Source organism: Ahaetulla prasina, chromosome 10, assembly GCF_028640845.1.
Source record: "Ahaetulla prasina isolate Xishuangbanna chromosome 10, ASM2864084v1, whole genome shotgun sequence".
NCBI lineage: Eukaryota > Metazoa > Chordata > Lepidosauria > Squamata > Colubridae > Ahaetulla > Ahaetulla prasina.
Genome location: NC_080548.1, coordinates 8,041,779 through 8,057,270, shown reverse-complemented (window position 1 = coordinate 8,057,270; position 15,492 = coordinate 8,041,779). Strand labels below are relative to the sequence as shown.

The 15,492-nt window shown below is 40.2% G+C and overlaps 1 protein-coding gene across 1 annotated transcript in view; it reads left to right on the top strand.

Moving 5' to 3' along the window:
• Nucleotides 1-15,492, top strand: part of CSMD2 (CUB and Sushi multiple domains 2) — a 795,888-nt gene that overhangs the window by 629,089 nt on the left and 151,307 nt on the right. The window contains exons 29-31 of the mRNA XM_058195470.1: nucleotides 2,001-2,188; nucleotides 14,265-14,459; nucleotides 15,067-15,183. Coding sequence (XP_058051453.1) covers nucleotides 2,001-2,188; nucleotides 14,265-14,459; nucleotides 15,067-15,183 — 500 coding nt within the window. The remainder of the gene's footprint in view (nucleotides 1-2,000; nucleotides 2,189-14,264; nucleotides 14,460-15,066; nucleotides 15,184-15,492) is intronic.

The following is a 15,492-nucleotide window of genomic DNA, read 5'->3' as shown; positions in this document are numbered from 1 at the left end:
GAAAAAGGAAAAGAAATAAAAAAGATTAACATCCAGTCTACTTTGAACCAGTTAGAAATTTATAAATTTTCCTCTTGCTCTATGGTTACAACATAATTCTCTTTTTCGATAATCTGTTTTGTGTAAACATCAAAACCATAAATCATAAGCTCATTTTTTTTCTACTTAACATAAGGTGTGTACAAGAAGTTTCCAATAAACATAGATATTCCCTCTTCTCTGATCAAAGAAGTCTCAGCAAGTTCCATCATCTTCACCAACCATTCCTCCATTGTAGATAATGCTGAATCTTTCCGTCTTTGTGCATATAATAATCTTGCTGCAGTTAGATTCATGCCTTATTTTCATCCTCTATAGCTCTACTGCCTGAGGCAATCATCCTTCCATACAATTTATATAACCATCATTTCATACAATTTATAGCAATTTGCAATCTATAGCTCTACCACTTTACATAAACATACATTTTTTTCATAACTGAAGTCAATTCACTTTTGTCATAAATGTTCTCTGGGTCAACAAACATGCAGTACTTTTCTTACATTCATTTATTTTTCAATGCCTTCTGAAAAGCAAAAATCTTGTCTGTACACCCTGACATAAAATCCACTTCCCGAATTTGGTTTATTGCCACCTCTTGTACACAATTAATCAGAATTCCACGAAGTCTCTTCCCAAAGATACTTAATAAAATTGTGTAAATTTTCCATTTACTCTTGTTTCTGTACTTTCCCCTTTGTATAAAGGAATAACAAGGACATTCCTTTAAGCCCCATGCAGAGTTTCATTTTTAATTTGTCAGTTGATTTTATGACAGCCAACTCCAAATGACTCTGGACAACTCACAATACACCAAACAATATGGAAAAAATATATTTAAAAAACCAAACAGACATTAAAATTGTAATTGTAATTGTAAAAAATTGTATAGGGCCGTGGGTGGCTCAGGCTGTAAGACAGCCTGTTATTAAAACACAGCAGCCTGCAATTACTGCAGGTTCAAGCCCCACCAGGCCTAAGGTTGACTCAGCCTTCCATCCTTTATAAGGTAGGTAAAATGAGGACCCAGATTGTTGGGGGGGCAATAAGTTGACTTTGTAAATATACAAATAGAATGAGACTATTGCCTTACACACTGTAAGCCGCCCTGAGTCTTCGGAGAAGGGTGGGATATAAATGTAAATAAATAAAAAAAAATTGTAATTTTAATTGTAAAAAATTGTATAGGGCCGTGGGCGGCTCAGGCTGTAAGACAGCCTGTTATTAAAACACAGCTGCTTGCAATTACTGCAGGCTCGAGTCCCACCAGGCCCAAGGTTGACTCAGCCTTCCATCCTTTATAAGGTAGGTAAAATGAGGACCCAGATTGTTGGGGGGGAAATAAGTTGACTTTGTATATAAAAATACAAATAGGATGAGACTATTGCCTTACACAATGTAAGCCCCCCTGAGTCTTCGGAGAAGGGTGGGATATAAATGTAAATTTAAAAAAAAATCAGAGGGGGAGAAAAGTAAGATAATGAACTGGGATACCTGCAAACATCTCACCAATAATTAGCATCCAGGAAAAGAGAATCTGCCACCCTAAGACAAAGCCTGTAGAACAACCAGGTCTTTGGGGCCCTCTGAAGCATCAACAGGATGGGAGCTATCCAGATCTCTGGAGAAGCTCATTCCAGATAAAGTCTTCACACACACATTAAACAAAACACGCAACTACTCTATGAGCAAACCACATCCATATTTTAACATTTCATGAGATACAGTATCTACACTTTCACCTTTACTGGGTTTCCCCCCCCCCAACTTTCTGGCAGCATTTATGACATTTATAACTTATGACTGGCTAAGTTATTGTTGAGCTATGAATATGTATCTGTTCTTGTCTTGCAACGTTTTGCAAATGTCCATTGTTCTGAGGCTCAGAGAGTTCCATTATATCACTAGCTTTAGTAGTCAGATACCTGATGCACTTAGTTTTCTTTTCTCTTCCCTTTCAGGTTTAATTTGGAACCAGGGTATGATTTCTTGCACATCTATGATGGGCCCAGCTCAATTAGTCCCCTGATTGGGAGTTTCTATGATACCCAAGTACCAGAAAGGATTGAGAGCAGCAGCAACAACCTCTTCCTGGCCTTCCGCAGTGATGCTTCTGTTAGCAATACAGGATTTGTAATCCATTACACAGGTATGTCACATCTTCTGGAAGATTATGCATGCCATTCTTATTGCCTTCCTTCATGTACCAGCAAGCCGCTTTTAGAGCTCATTTGACCTAGCTGATACAAATCTTTGTATCAACTATAAAAAAAAAATATTTCTGCACTTGTGAGTCCTTCTAGATATATTGGAGTTCAGTTCCATCATTCCCCACCCATTGGGCCCACTCTTGTAATCCTTCTGTTGACATGATTTTGTACCCTGGAATTATAGGTGCTGAAGTCAAGTCCAATAATCAATTAAAAGCCATGCAAAAAAGTTGATGCATTCATTTTTATTATGTGAGAGTCTGAGAGTTAAGCCCATGTAAGAACAGAATTAGAAAAAATGTATTTTTGAAAGAAAAGTCATCTGCTAAGTGGGTGCATCGTAGGAGTAGGAGGAAATTGTAGAGGTGCCTTACATGTTTTATTTTGACCTCTTCCCATTTTCCTCTGTATTAGAGCAATCCAGTCCCATGCTGGGGACTCTTCAAAGAGCAGTGTGTGCCCTTTTCTATTTCCTTCTGCTTTTTGGTTTCTGTTCTCTTGAAGCACATCTGAAGTTCATCACGTGCAATACTTTCATGCTGCAGTGGGTTTAAAGATTTGTTTGATACATACTCAGGCACTTAGCATGCACCAAAGGGAAGGAGGTGGGAGAAAAACTATTTGTATTCTATGTAAAATGCACTGGTTGTTTTTTTTATCTGTTACCTTCTCTTCTTTCCAACCCTAGTTCATTCAAAGTGGAGAAGAAAACTTTTCTTTGTTCTTTGGTTCATGAAACAAACATTCTAACCAGTGGTGGGATTCAAGTAATTTAACAACCGGTTCTCTGCCCTAATGATTTCTTCCAACAACCAGTTTGCCAAACTGCTCAGAAAGTTAACAACCGGTTCTCCCGAAGTGGTGCGAACTGGCTGAATCCCACCACTGATTCTAACTGATAGAACATAGGGATACATAGACCTTGCTACAAGAGAGATCATCTTAGCACTGCAGTCTGACCAAGTGCCCATGAACAGCAGATGATAATGGCAATCTGGCCAGCTGAAATTGCATTGACTCTTCACATAGAGTAGTGCTCCACTTCGAGACGCTTTGTCATGTCAGAAGAAAGTGACATGGGGTGAATCATCTAACTGAATGCCTGACTAGGTGGCTCAGTGGCTAAGACACTGAGCTTGTCAGTCAGAAAGGTCAGCAGTTCAGCAGTTCGAATCCCTAGTACAGGTCTCCTGCGTCTCCCTAGTACAGGTCTCCCTAGTACAGGTCTCCTGCATGAGCAGGGGGTTGGACTAGATGACCTCCACAGTTCCTTCCAACTCTGTTACTGTTACTGAAGCAGATGGCTAGTGATGCCCAACACTCCAAATAGACAGAGTGCGCCCAGCCTTTCTTCTACTTTGCCTAGATGTGCAAATAAGTGAATGGTTAAAACAAAACAACCTTGCTAGTAGTGTGTTTGTAGGTGTGGGTGTATGTATAGGTGGGAAACCACAAGAAAATAAAACTCCTAGACAGAAGGCAGCAAAAAAGCGGTTTTGTAGAGTTGCTCTGTGTATGTAATCAAAGGAGGATGGAGTCAAGTATAGATAAAGTTTATGCCTGGATCCACAACCTGAAAATGCTAAGCATGATCAAATAAAATAAACAAGAAATCCCAGGACCCAAAAAGTCAAAAAATTGCAGCAAGACAGCAAGTAAGCTCTTCCTTACTACTGTCAAGGAAGCTAATTGTGTCCATTCATATACAAGATCTTTTCCAAACAGATATTTGGATCTATTAAACACCCCTCATTTAGAATATTCAAAACATCATTCCTGAGAACTAAAAGATAAAATTTTTGAGCGCCTCTGTTCTGGGTTTATGTTGGGATGTGTGTGAGTGTCTCAAAATGTATGTAGCTTAGGATGTATGTAGCCCATAAGTTTTCACAGTATATTTTATCTCAGTATAAAATGTTCCTTCTCAAGAAAGGGTAGCTTAGACATTTGCTGTGTTGTTCACTACACAGAGAAATTTCCATTGGTGGGGGGAGGATCCTCAATTTCAGCAATAAAATGCTTCTTCAAAACCAAAGTTCATCGACTGACACCCAGTCAGTTTTTGCCATTGCTTTTGACGAAAGAGGGGGCTGATTAAGTCAAGGCCACATCTGGAAATGGAAGTTTCCTGGTCCCCCCCCCTCCAAAGGATACCTATGCAAATGTTTGTGCCCTTATCTAGTCACAGAGCTGTTCTGCTGGGAGCTAAAAGTGGCATTTTAAACTTTCATGCATGAAAGAAAGCCAAACATTGTGAGCATGAGAAATCTGAACTTGCAAAAACTGGAGAACTTGAGGGAAGGAAGGAGGAGGAAAGACAGCTCTCTGGCCGGGATGATACAACCGAGTTCAAATTCCCTTTGAGACTTCCCTGAACTTGCTGCCTTCAGGGTTCAGGCAACTGAAGTGGCAGGAAAGCATTTGTAATGAACCAAATAATTAAACCAGTTCACAGGTTTCTGTAAGAATTGGGGAACAGTATTGCAGTTGCAAAAACCAACCATCTACTTGGTCCTTTTGTCTCCCACAACACCCAGATTAAAATTGTTTTGAGACTGACATCAACATTCAAGCCAATATCTACTACCGGTAACTGAATGTCCAAGAGGCTCAGTTTTTCCAACTAAATGAGTCTGAAGGGCAAAAATTCTTCTTTGGGTGAGATTTAGGAAAAGGAAAAGAGCAATTGGGTTGTGAGGAGTTCCTGTTACTTGTTTCCTTGCTTTTTCCGGGGTGTGGAAAACCGCATGGCCAGTGTTGTATAAAATAGTCCATCAAAACAAGTCACCCATCTTTTACTGAATGCATTGCATGAAACCAGCTTGTGTGGTTATTGTTTTGGTTTAAGCCCAGGTAAGACACACCCCCCCCCTCAAAGTAGTAAGTTAATTGTGCAAACTGTGGTTTATTTAAGTAAGGGAGAAGAAGCATGTTATGTGAGCATTTCTCTCAATGAATCTGGGCAGTTGTCAGCAATCAAAAAAAATCAAAGTAAAATTAGCAAAACATAAAAGTAAAGTTGGCAAGTGAATGAACGAAGGAACGGTTCTCACTTCCGTCCCCAAAGATCTGAGTGATGACTGAGCTCTTCTGAATAACAGCACTGTAGGGGGCATCTGGATTGCAGGGAGAATCTTCTTCCAGAGGGCAGGCACTGGACACTTTCTCCCAGGGGCCAGCCCAATCTTCAGATGTCCTTTGGTAGATGCTTTTGTTGTGACCTAGGGTTTAAAACACACAAGTAGTCCCAAAAACCTCTTTTATTGCAACAGCTGTGAATTATGTTCACAGCTGAGTTCCAATTAGTTGCAAAAAGTCCTTTGGGAGAAGTCCTTCGGGATAATTACCAACCTTTATCTCCCTTGACACTCTGCCAAAGACCTACTTGGCAAAGCCACACAGATTTCAGAATCAAACAGAGATGCTGACTGGGAACAGAATTAACAACATTGCTTTCCTGCAAAGGGCCCACGTGGCTTTGATCCTCTTTTAAGCCTTATGGAAGGGATCAATCATCTCCAGGCCTTACCCCCGAGTTGTCCCTTTTGTTTTAGCTGATCTTGCCTTCTGGCAGCTCTGCGCATGCACGCACTAGGAACAGGGTCTCCTGTTCCTCTGCCTCTCTGCTGTCCGACTCTGGAGGCTCCCGAGTCCACGCATCACTCCCAGATGGCCCTGGCCCCATCTCTGCCTCCAATGCAAAGCCCTCATCCAAACCTTCCCCAGACTTCAGGACTGGCCCATGTTCCTCCCCAGCCTCCTCACTGTCTGACTCCACTGCCAGCTCTGCAGGCTGCTGGCGGACCACAAAAAGCTTTAGTCATTCCACATTGCCCAGCTATTGGGCTCCATTTCCATTTGCATCATCCTGCACTAATGCTGTTTCAAAAGTGATGCTTAGTTTTTGTAGCAGTGGGCTAATACTTGGGGAAAATCTATTTTTATAACACACCCATTAAAGAATGCAAAAATTGTGAGGTGATATAAATGGCACACTGACACACTGCTCACAGCAAAACATTCATAAGTTAGTCCCACATCCATGACCAAGAACTTTTTGATTCAGGCACATGATGCTCCTTGTCTAACCTCACACAAGATTAGATGAGAGAGGTGGCCATCACATGTCTCAAGAAGGGAATCTAACCCTCCCCCCCCCGTCCTACTCACTCTAATATTCTTGCGGGGAAGAGGAGACATATGGACATGCACAGGGTAGGCTGCAAATTTTTCTCCAACCAGATGCAAGAAAATTGTATTAATCCTTGTAAAAGTCAGAAGGGATCTCCTCCTCCAACCAAATTGATGTGAGTGATTTCCCTGCCTTCCCCAATTGAGTATAATAGAATCATATAGGTAGTCCTTGACTTACAGCCATACATTTAGTGACTGTTTGAAGTTACAATGGCACTAAAAAAGTGACCTATGACTGGTTTTCAGTTATGACCATTGCAGCATCCCCATGGTCAAACAATCAAAACTTATTTAATAACTGCCTTGCTTAGCAATATAAATTTTGGGATCAATTGTGGTTGTAAGCCAAGGATTACCTGTATCTATAATTCACATTTATACAGCAGTCTATCTCACGTATATGATTCTGGGCGCCATAGCTATTAGCTCTGCAGGATGTTTTCTGCTTTGTGGCCCTTCACTGTTGAAGACAGGCACAGGCTGTTGGGGATGTGCCTGTGTTCTCTGCATCTCAAGCTGAAGCAGAAATGGCACCTTTGGGCCACCGTGACCTGGCTGACTGAGAATCTCCATAAACGTTTACAATACCCTTCAAACGGAACAGAAGTATGAATGGATTTCCAGAAAAAAATTGTTTGTTTGTTTGTTTATTTATTTTATTTGTCACAACATTATATATAAGCATAAACATGAAATAACTATACAATATATAAGCATATATATAACCATAAGTATGTAATAACTATAGGACAGGAATGGTAGGCACGCTGGTGCTCTTATGCACGCCCCTTACAGACCTCTTAGGAATGGGGTGAGGTCAATAGTAGATAGTCTTTGGTTGAAGCTTTGGGGATTTTGGGAAGATTAGGAAAATTGTGGACCACAGGAACCATTTGTGCTTCAGTTTGAGATGCAGACAACACAAAACTCATCCTCAACAGCCTGAGCCTGTCTTCAACAGTAAAGAGACACAGGGCAGAAAACATCCTTCAGGAACCACAGCTCCACAACACAGTCCTTTCAGCAAGTCCAAAAAGGATCCACACCCATTTGCACTACTCAGGTGACCCCGAGGACACAGACAAACCTCTAAGTGGCCTCAGTGACTCTAAAAGGATGCAAATGACCAGCTGTCTGCAAGGAATATAAATCCTTCCATTCCCTACCATCCAGTCAGAGCTGAAGAAGCTTCTTGGATGAAAGATGAAATGTCTTCAAAGAAAAACAAGAAAGTCCAGTTGCCTCCTGAAAAAGCACATTTGGGACATTATTCTAAGCCAGTGCTCCCAAAGCAGGGTAAATGACCCAAAATTGGGTTAAAGAGTTCCTTTTTTTTTTGGAGAGAGGGGTATAATGACATATAAACCCATTACTCATCTTAACAGGGACTTTTAAATTGACTTAAAGATTGCCACAGGTACTAAAATATATTTGAAATTCTCCCAAAGTAGTCTTATTAAGATAAAAATCAATGACATTTCCACTGGTAATTTGTTGAAATGGCAACATTCATTCAATGGTATAACTTTCATAATACAAATAATTGTATTTGCACCTATCCTGCGCAGACTGCACTGGCTACCTGTGGCCTTCCGGGTGCGCTTCAAGGTGTTGGTGACAATCTTTAAAGCGCTCCATGGCATAGGGCCAGGCTATTTATGGGACCGCCTACTGCTACCAAATACCTCTCACCGACCCGTGCGCTCTCACAGAGAGGGACTCCTCAGGGTGCCGTCAGCTAGGCAGTGCCGTCTGGCGACACCCAGGGGAAGGGCCTTCTCTGTGGGGGCTCCCACCCTCTGGAACGAACTCCCTCCAGGACTTCGTCAACTTCCGGACCTCCGAACCTTTCGTTGCGAGCTTAAAACACACTTATTCATCTGCGCGGGACTGGATTAGATTTTAAAGTTATTGGTTTTAAGGGGTTTTTACTATTTATATTGTTTTTAATAATTTGGCAATAGAATAAGTTTTTTAATCGTCGTTTTTAATCTGTATTTATATGTATTTTTATTGCCTGTGAACTGCCCTGAGTCCTTAGGGAGATAGGGCGGTATATAAATATGAAAAATAAAATAAAATAAATAAATAAAATAAAAATTCTTGAATTACAATAATTTCTTCAGTGATTGTTTGAAGTAATGATGGTCCTAAAGGAAAGGACTGGACCTTGAAGCTTGATAAGAGTTTCTGATAAGTTTTTGGGATGTGAAGTTTGGGAAGTGCTACTCTAAACTGCAGTAGGGATTATGATATTTGATTTATGTGACATAGAAACCATGACTGTGGGTAGCAATGCACTAGGGACATATAATCAAAGGTTAGCTTCTTGATGTTCTCCAGAAGTGGTGGAGTAATTCTTTCAAACAGTGGACCAGGAAATTCAGAAGGAGCAGGTCCGTCATGCCTAGAGGCATGTAAGGCTACTGTAGTGGATGACTAGGACTTCCAGCATCATTTTAAAATGGTTGTAGGAAGAAAGAAAGCACAATGGGGAAAAACCCTCAAGAGAACACCAGTGGAGTTTGCGAGCTCCTCCTCTTTTTCTGTCAGTACTTTGTTGTGCAATGTGAAGTGTTATTTTATTCATCTGCAAGCAAGCATCAAGACAGAGATCAAGCATGTAGCTGAGATGCCTGACAGGGGGTGGGAGGCAACATGTCAAGCCGAAGATGTAGCTGCTACTTAGATAAAAGACAACTTGGTTCTTTAAAATAACGAGAATAAGTGTAGAGTGATCACAGGAATATAGTAGGACAGAGGATTTGTTATAAGCTTTAGAACACTGTCTAAAGAGAAGAAAAGTTTCTTTCCCTGCTTCTCTGGCTTATAAGTGGTTTATTGGTATTGATCTGTGAAGAGTGGCTTTTATGACCTAGCATCATCCAGGCAATCACTCTAAGTCACAACTGGGGGTGGGGAGGGTGGGGGTTAGTTTATATTGTAGATGACTAGCATGCAAACCAACTGAAGCCCTCCAAAAACATCTTAAGTAAATCAAAAGATTCAGTAGCTCCAGAAGAAAAAACAGGAGTCATCTACAAACTACGATGTAAGGATTGTAGCATCCACTGTGTAGGACATATGGGCATAAGACTAGCAGAACACATCCATGAATGCCAACTAGCAGTCAGAATACATGAGGAAAACTCCTTAATTGAACAACACATGGAGAGACTTCACCATAGTTTCAACTGGGAAACTGAGCATCCTAGATCATCCAAAAACACAAGCGAATTCTTGGAAGCTTGGCATTCAGACAAAGCTATAAACCTGCATACCATTCAAAAGAGACAATCAAAAAGCTGAAAGACCACAATATCACCTCACCAGCAATCAAAATCAGATAAGCAGCAATTAACACCAAGTTAACCAAGAGGGCCACAGTGGCTCATGCGTCTGCTGGACCTGCGCACCGCTGAGGTCAGCAGCTTGATTCCCGTGAGTGAATAAACCATGTAGAGACAAGAAAGCCTCCCCCCGATTGCCTACCAGCATTCAGGCATCCTCTGGGTAGAGATAACACCGCCCAAAAAAATTCCTTTCACAGAGGCAGTCAGCCACCTCAGTGATCCCTGGCTAACACGTGCCGTATGCAAAAACAAAACCCACCAAGTTTAATACTAGACCAACAATCAAACAGTAAAAAATGCCCCAATCAAGGAACTACTGACAGACAGACAAACAAGCAGACAAACAGTAAACAGCCTAATCAAGGAACCACCAAGAACAATCCCTCCAACACTGGCAGGACAAGCCAGTTGTATATAAAAAGAGAGAAAACCCTATTTCCTTCTAGTATTGATGCTATTACTTAATGAAACAACCAAGCAAAGAGAGTACTAAAGACCCCACAGTTCAACTACTGCACGTAGACCATATCTTTATCTGTTGGTGAATTCTTTCTGGGAGATTGAAAACTTTGGGAAGCAAGTTTTTAAACAATCTGGAACAGCCATAGATCAAACAAGGGCCTTTTACAGATATGGAGAAGGCCATGGACGGCCGAGAAAATAGACTTTGATTATCACCTCCAATGTGAAAATAATACCCTTTTACAGAGCTGAATGGAAGGTGTGTATTTTTGGAAGTCTCAATCCAGAAATACTTCAGACTCATTTCCCACGTGTCCATCCATCACCTAGAAAACAAAGTTTTGCTAATGGTACAGACGCAATTTGCAAGGAAATCAGGACTGATGACCTACATAATCAGGAAATGCTAACAGGACAAGTCTGAACTATTGGAGGAAGGGAGAAAAGTGTTCTGCTCCTCCTCACTATGACAATCTAATTCCCAAATATAGTTTCTGATTGTGCCAAGGCCATGCTGTTCACAATTAAAATAAAATATAATCAAAAAAGTTCTGGTCTTTTAATGAGCAATTTTCAAATGACAAAACCTCTGGATTAATCAAAGCCTCTAATTATATTTTATGCATGAAGAAAGAAAGAAAAAAGATTACACATGGGAAACCGAGAAAAAACCCACATTTGGCTAATTCTTTGTTTCAAGTCTTGACTGATTTTTAGTATTTCTATCTTTTTATCTGTCTGTTAAAACTGACCACGGTGCTCATCTGCTTAGAAGTGAACCTCATTGAGTTAAAAAGGACCCCTTCCTTGGCGACAGAACCGTCTGTAATCACCTTTCAATTATCTTGGCTGTGTTGCTCATCAAGTTAAGAGATTCACTCTGCAAAGGAACCTTTGCTCAGTCAGAGTGATGCTTGAGGAATTGAATGTTTTTTAAAAAATTCTATTACAATCAGCATCTTCTCGATTAATGTGGGGCAGGAATTGAGGTCTCCGCCAGCTTTTGCAATTCCTGCATTTTCCAAGGTAACTTTCTTAAAGCTGCAGTGCAGTGGTGAAATCTTCCCCGATTTGCCACCAGTTTGCTGCGTGCCAAGCATGCACTGCATGGGCGCATACACTGTGCATGCCAAACGCACACTGTGCGTGCATGTGCAATGCATGCCAAATGTATGCTGTGCATGTGTGTGTGCAGTATGTGCCAAACGCGCACTGCGCATGGAAAAAGGAGGCTTGGGAAGGTAAGTAGAACCGCGAAGGGAGGGGAACAGCTGTGCTGCACATTTTAGATTTAGATTTTAAATCACACGGCACAGCTGTTCATCGGAAATACCAGTTCGGACCAACCGGTAGCTTTTTCTTGCTACCGATTCACCGAACTGGTAGCTTTTATCACTACCGGTTCACCCGAACCAGTGCGAACCGGTAGGATTTCACCACTGCTGCAGTGTATCAATTCTACTCATGTCTGATCTGCCCTACGGCTATGGAGTCAGAACTTCAGGACCCACCATTGACACTGGAATTAAAAGTTGTTGTTTTTCTCCACTGTAAAATATAATTTGTTGTCTGTAGCCATAAATAGCTCTTGAAAATAAGATGCTTTCTGCTTCTTTCACATCTACCTGGACACCTGTAGATATTCTTTCTGCTCAAAGCTGTGATGAAGGAGTACACCAAACTGGGTTCTGTTTCCTGATACCCTTTTCTTCTTGATTTCTGCTTGTCAGATCCTACTCTTCCTTTTCCAACAGTTATACCATTGTTTCGAATTATCTTCATCCTGAGTATAATTATACGTTGTCTTAGCCTGATTGTAATTAAAGTCAGTGCAGATAGTAATTGGCCTATTCAGAAAAGCAGTTTGTTTCCTTGCTGTTTTTCATAAGGAGGGATTTTTAACAAAACTCATAATTGTAGTTTGGGATGTCATCTTCTCTTTAAACAATGGATCATTTTTCACCACGTGGCATTCCCCAGTGTTTCTTGGAATTGAATCCAGGGGGGTCTCTGAAAGAGGAAAGACAAAACAGTCAAGAAGGCTGCTGCAAGTTGTGTGATTGACACCCGTTTTTTCCCCCTGCAGGCATCGCCAAAATTGCAAAAGTATTGCTGGTGTGATTTTGATCACACCATGTTTTTAATATAAATAAATAATTAAAGTTTAATTAATTTAATTTAATTTAATTTAATTTAAAGTTTAAATTATTTTTAATTTATAAATTCATTTATAAAGGCAAGATTTAAAAAATAAAATAAAATTTAAAAATGTATATTGTGATGCCCATTAAAAGAGGATGAAGCATCAATCACATGACCAGCTTGCCTTTTTTGACACATAAACGCACTACCCTGCAAAGTGCCCTGCTTGAACCTGTCTTGAGTCCTGGATCTCCAGCAAACGTAGGCAATGATCTGGGACCGAGTTTCTTCAGGCTTTCAGGCATGTTGATGCAGAGATGCAGGAAACAGAAATGTAGGATCCTGCATTTCAAGAGGCAAATAATATGAAATTTCTTGATTGATAGACCCATGAGGTCTCTGCCTTGGCTAGACATGGCTTAAGACTAGAACCTCTGTTTTCCCCTGAGCTCTAAACAAAGAGATTTGCAACATCCATTCTTGTGACAGGCAGACAGTAATTGGCCTCTGAGCAAGCCAAGTCTGGAATTAATAAGAAGATATTCCACTAACCCCGAATTCTGACTGCTCCATTTCAGGCTGCAGAGATGGATCTCAAGGGCTGTAAATCTAACTTTACATGGATTTGACTACTGGTAGTCACGACATCAGTGACACTGGGGAATTTGTTCCTGAATGAACAACCTAGAAATGGTTGTTTGGGCATCGATGAAGAATTTTGTAGTGATCATGATTAACGAAAACAATCTTTTGAGTTAGTACTTGGAATGGACAACCAGATAATGTAAATGGATTGTAAATGGATTCTCCCTGTGCCCTTTCTATAGCCTAAAGATTGATATTGCCCCATTAGAAAGATAAATGTATGACACATTTTACTGAATGGATCGAGGACTTGATTGTGCTTGTCACCTATGAACAAACTGCCTATAGATGTAGATTTTGTATGGACAAATATAAAATATGGGCCTTGTTTGTACAAAATACAGTAGGTTAAAATAATAGTTATATCAGTGTTTTAGATATATGTATTTGAATAATAATTGCATTAAATAACTATCTGTAGAATTGTCTATGGAGATTTTCAATAATCCAGGTCATGGTTGTCCCAAAGATGCTTTTCAAAAGGCAACTGGACTTTCTTAGAAACTGGACTTTTCAAAAGACTTACGCTTTGAAGAGCTCCTTTGGGATTTCTCTAGAATTGTAACTGTTTTGTCAGGCCAAAGAAGCAAGAATGACATGTGAAATTACTTAAGAGTAGTTTCTTTTATTGTTCTTTACCTGTCAGCAGAATCTTGTCAGACTAAACCAACTATCTGTATAACTATAGATATATTATGTGAACTACTGTGAAGCGCTAGGGAGAAACCATCTTAACTGCTTCCTGCTGATTAAATTTTCCAAGTTCTGCTGCCTCTGCCCTCTGGGAGGAAGCCCCTTCTTTCTGGGAATTTTTACTGTTAATTGATATACCTTTTTCTTTGTTATATTTTATTTTTTTAAAAATGCACCTTACTTGTTTTTTCTTGTCTTTGATATTGTCTGTACTTTTAGCTTTGGATGTTGTTCTTGTTCTTTTTGTCACTATTTCAAAAACAATAAAAGAATGAAAATATAGAATTTTGTACCAGGGTTCTCCAAATATAGAATTTTGTACAGGGTTCTGTAACATATCCTTGATTTTATTTAGCTTCCTGTATATACCTACTGTAATCTAAAGTGGTTACATGTGGCTTTTCCAGATAGTGGAGCATTTCTTGCTTCACAAAATTCTAATGGAATTGAGTGCTTAGCCTAAGAAAGCCACGCTAGAAGTATCAGGAAATTAATGTTCAGATTGTGGTTTGTTTGTTTTTTCCAGAAAACCCCAGAGAATCCTGTTTTGATCCAGGACTGATTAAGAATGGGACTCGAGCTGGAAGTGAGCTGAAACTGGGCTCCACAATTACATATTACTGTGACAGTGGTTATGTGATTGAAGGGGTATCTACTGTGACATGTGTCATGGGGGGAGATGGGAAACCTGTGTGGAACAAGCCAAGGCCCATGTGTACAGGTAAGTTGGATGTGTTCTGAATTCAAGTACAGCATCACTCTTCTTCTGATACAAATACGTACAAATGATAGAGGAGAACTGAACTTACAAGTGAAATTATGAGAATTGTACAGTGGCTAGAACAACTTTCTTTTTTTAAAAAAAATACCTCTTTTCCATTTCAAAAATGTTTTGTTTTCCATATCAGAGGTCTCCAACCTTGGTAACTTTAAGACTTGTGGACTTCAACTCCCAGAATTCTTCAGCCAGCAAAGCTGGGAGTTGAAGTCCACAAGTCTTAAAGTTGCCAAGGTTGGAGACCCCTGTTCCATATGATGTCCTATAGGCCAACAATCTCATTATCAAGGGCATTCCTTGAAATTCTTCACCATTTGAAATCAAATTCAATTGAACAATCATTCATTAGGGTTTTGCTGTTCCCAGTATATAATGCAGCATAAGTTATAAAAAATGTATCAGGCACAGGTTCTGCTTAAGATGCATTCTGCAGTGTGCCTGCAGCTTAATGCCCATTGAATTAATAGAGTATTCTGGGCCAGCAATCTAGGGAAGAAAAAGGAGGCAATCATCAGAAGTTAACCTCATTTTTCCTTTCTCCATGTTTTAGCACCATGTGGAGGTCAGTACACAGGATCGGATGGTGTCGTCCTGTCTCCCAATTATCCTCAGAACTACACTAGTGGACAAGTGTGCCTGTATTTCATCATTGTGCCCAAAGATTATGGTATATCCTATTGTTCATGCCTTCTGATCCTTTTCTAGTTATAGTGTTGATACAAAGAGGTGAGCAGAGGTCAGGAATTCCTAACGGTACCCAACAGAATGGTAGAAATCGTAGCTGAGAGTGCAGGGCCTTTCAAGAGTCTGCACGAAATTTGCCAGCTGAAAAATTATGCAGATGACTTCTCTCAATTTATCCTGCAGACAGAAAATGTCTAAAATAATTTCTCACGGGTAGGTTTATTCCTTAGAACCAGTTAGGATAGTGGTTAAGACACCAGGCTCGAAACTGGGAGACCATGAGTTATAGTCT